A 3631-nucleotide genomic window follows, 5' to 3' on the forward strand; every position below is an offset into this window, starting at 1 on the left:
GGAGCACACAGAAGTCACCCTAGAAAGTAGACGCGAATCGTTATCTCTCATTCTCACTGCCAATTCAAACCCTCGCATAGAGAAGAAAAGAGATGGTAGCCGGGCATGGGAAGGACAGGAGCGACAAAGAAGCGCCACAGGGTCCCAACCACCGCATAGTTCCAAAATTGGTTGGGTTGAGAGTTAGGAAAGGGCTCTTTGTTGGTCTTTGGAAAAGTAGGCGAAAGCCCGCAAACCTGCCCTCTCGCCAAGCCAGCCTTCCTTCACCCAAACCCTGCACAGCTCCTCACCTGGCCTCCTCACTACTGGAAGCGGAAACTACGCAATCGCCAGCGCCGCGCAAAGAAACAGGCTGAGGGAGACGACGTGCGTGGAAACCATAGCAACGTCCTTTATGGCCTCGCTTGGCTGCCGCTCTTCCCCGGGCCTGGACTCTACACCTGACAAAGCAAAATACTAATTGACTTTTTAAATTCCCCCGAAACACGTTTCTCGCCCTCTCATGGAGTCGAAGTCCTTCGGCCTCTGAGAAGGTCAGCCCCATTTCATACGCCTTAATCCTGTGAAATCCTTGATAAATATTTGAGCCATTCCTCTTTCTCGATGGAAAACGAGAGAAGTAGGCGCTTCCTGAGGATGCTTCCTGTCTTTTCTTAGGAAAGAACAGACTCTTTGAAATCTCTCTGGACGAAAAATAGATTGATTCATACACGTCGTCTGCCTAAGTGCTAAGGAAAAGAAATAAACACACTGTGAGTTTCCTATATCATCTTCCCACTAATTTAACTACATAAAGTGAAACCAATAAATATATGGGAAACACCTGCAGGGTTTAGACTACAAAATTATGTCAGCTTCTATGCCTTTTTGTGCTAGTGAGACCTACTGAAAAAGCTCCTTTTAAATTTCTTCTCCACTGTGGAGACACCCGTCCTCTTACTTGTTTGCTACCTATACATATCCATTTATGGTTATGCACGTAAGTTAACATCTAATGGCTGTGGGAAACGTACCTCCCTTAGTGAGCGCGCGCGCGCGCACACACACACACACACACGCACAGGCGTGTGCATCCTCCTCAGTTAATGCTAATAACTCACACAAACACTTAAGCCCACCTCAGAGTAAGCCAGGTCCAAAGTAACGAAATAGAACTAGATTGCGACATTATTATGTTTGTCAATAAACTTTCACTGAATGACTACTCTGTGTCAGATACTGTTGATACCACTCTGGTGCCTCCTGGACCACTAGGAGATAGTATATAGACATAAAAGATACTAAAACGAGGTAGTATATAATAAACACAAAATAAATTATGTGGGCTGGGCACGGTGGCTCACGCCTGTAATCCCAGCACTTTGAAAGGCCAACACTGGTGGATCACTTGAGCCCAGGAGTTCGAGACCAGCCTGGGCAACAAAGCAAAACTCCTATCTTTACAAAAAATACAGAAATTAGCTGGGTATGGTGGCATGACTTGTCATCCCAGCTACTTGGGAGGCTGAGGGGGAGGATCACCTGAGTCTGGGAGGTCAAGGCTGCAGCGAGCTGTGATCACACCACTGCACCCTGGCCTGGGCAGTAGTGTGAGACCCTGTCTCGAAAAATTAAATATAAACAAACAAACAAATAAATAAATAGGGCCGGGCACGGTGGCACACGCCTGTAATCCCAGCACTTTGGGAGGCTGAGGCGGGTAGATCACCTGAGGTCAGGAATTCGAGACCAGCCTGGTCAACATGGTGAAACCCTGTCTCTACTAAAAATACAAAATTAGCCAGGCGTGGTGCTGCATGCCTGTAATCCCAGCTACTTGGGAGGCTGAGGCAGGAGAATCACTTGAACCTGGGAGGTGGAGGTTGCAGTGGGCCAAGATCGCACCATTGCACTCCAGCCTGGGCAACAAGAGTGAAACTCCATTTCAAAAAATAAACAAACAAATAGTAAATAAAATATGCCACAGCGTAATGTGGTGAAAGGCACTGGCTTCAAAGTTGGGAGATCTGGATTCTATCTCAATTCTAATACTCATCAGGCCTGTGACCTTGAATAAGTCATTTAAAATCAGGGGTCTGGAGACTGTCTACAGGTGAAATCCTGCTCCACCCGTTTTTGTAAATAAGACTGTTGAACTACAGTCATGCTTATTTGTCTGTGTGTTACGTATGGCTGCTTTGGGCTACAATGGCCGAGTTGGGTAGTTGCAATAGAGACATAAAGCCTACAAAGCCTAAAATATTTACTATCTGGCCGTTGCCAGACTCACTCTATTTCCTCATGTCTAAAATGGGACTAATTTTGCCCTGTCAGTCTCACAAAATTTGTCGTGGGAATCAAATACAATAAAATTTGAAGATACACCGGGCGCGGTGGCTCACGCCTGTAATCCCAGCACTTTGGGAGGCCAAGACAGGTGGATCACGAGGTCAGGAGATCGAGACCATCTTGGCTAACGCAGTGAAACCCTGTCTGTACTAAAAATACAAAAAATCAGCTGGGTGTGATGGCGCTTGCCTGTAGTCTCAGCTACTTGGGAGGCTAACGCAAGACAATTGCTTGAACCTGGGAGGTGGAGGTTGCAGTGAGCTGAGATGGTGGCACTGCACTCCAGCCTGGGTGACAGAGCGAGACTCCGTCTCAAAAAATATATATATATATTAAGATATGTTGAAAGAAAGGAAGGGAGAGGAACTGATGTTAATAAATTCTGTTAACCACTACCATTGGATCAGCTGAAGAGTAACATTTTTGAGAGCCTACTATATACTAAACCCTGTACTAGGTGGGTGTTTTTTGTTTTTGTTTGTTTTTCTGAGGCAGAGTCTCACTCTTGTTGCCCAGGCTAGAATGCAGTGGCATGATCATAGCTCACTGCAGCCTGGACCTCCTGGGCTCAGGTGATCCTTCCACCTCAGCCTCCCAAGTAACTGGGATTACAGGGACATGCCACCATGCCCAGCTAATTTTTTGTATTTTTAGTAGAGACTAATTTTTTGTATTTTTAGTAGTTTCATTACGTTGCCCAGGCTGGTCTCCCAAAGTGCTAGGATTACAAGCGTGAGCCACCCCACCAGGCCCCAAACCCTGCACTAGGTGTTTTATGTACATGATTCCATTTAATGGAGTAAAGGGCCAAACACTGAGCGTATAGATCATGTTTAACAGAAAGAATGATAGGATGAACTTGAGTTAGTCATTGAAAGAGGGCAGGGTTTAGATAACAGAAGCAAAGCAGGAAAGGTTTGAACAAGAGCTTAGGAGCAAAAAGGTGTAGTGTTAAGGAGTCAAAAAAAACAAAAAACAAAAAACAAAAAACTGCACCAGAGGGATCATGCAGGGGAGCACAGGGAAAAATAGAGACTGTGATTAAAGATTTTGGACTTTCTTCTCAAAGCATTGGAGAGCCATTGAAGAATTTGAATAGGATATGATATGCAAAGCACTGTTCTAGGAAAATTAACCTGGTTATCAGCGAAAAGGGATTAGAAGCAAGAGAGACTATTGGTACAGTGAAGTCTAGAGCAGACTGGTGGCAATGGAATGGATAGGAAGAAATGGATTTTAAGAGATATTCCAAATAAAGAATAAAAAGGATTTGGTGACCAGATGGCACCAAATTTTAAGCCTA

The 3631-nt window shown here is 45.0% G+C and overlaps 1 protein-coding gene across 1 annotated transcript in view; it reads right to left on the minus strand.

Annotated features, from left to right (window-relative positions):
• Window positions 1–544, minus strand: part of MRPS21 (mitochondrial ribosomal protein S21) — a 13165-nt gene extending 12621 nt beyond the window's left edge. Inside the window, exon 1 of the mRNA XM_011973663.1 lies at window positions 291–544. Coding sequence (XP_011829053.1) covers window positions 291–544 — 254 coding nt within the window. The remainder of the gene's footprint in view (window positions 1–290) is intronic.
• Between the last annotated feature and the right edge of the window lie 3087 nt (window positions 545–3631).

The sequence above is a fragment of the Mandrillus leucophaeus genome, unplaced genomic scaffold (assembly GCF_000951045.1).
Source record: "Mandrillus leucophaeus isolate KB7577 unplaced genomic scaffold, Mleu.le_1.0 Scaffold139, whole genome shotgun sequence".
Taxonomy (NCBI): Eukaryota; Metazoa; Chordata; class Mammalia; order Primates; family Cercopithecidae; genus Mandrillus; species Mandrillus leucophaeus.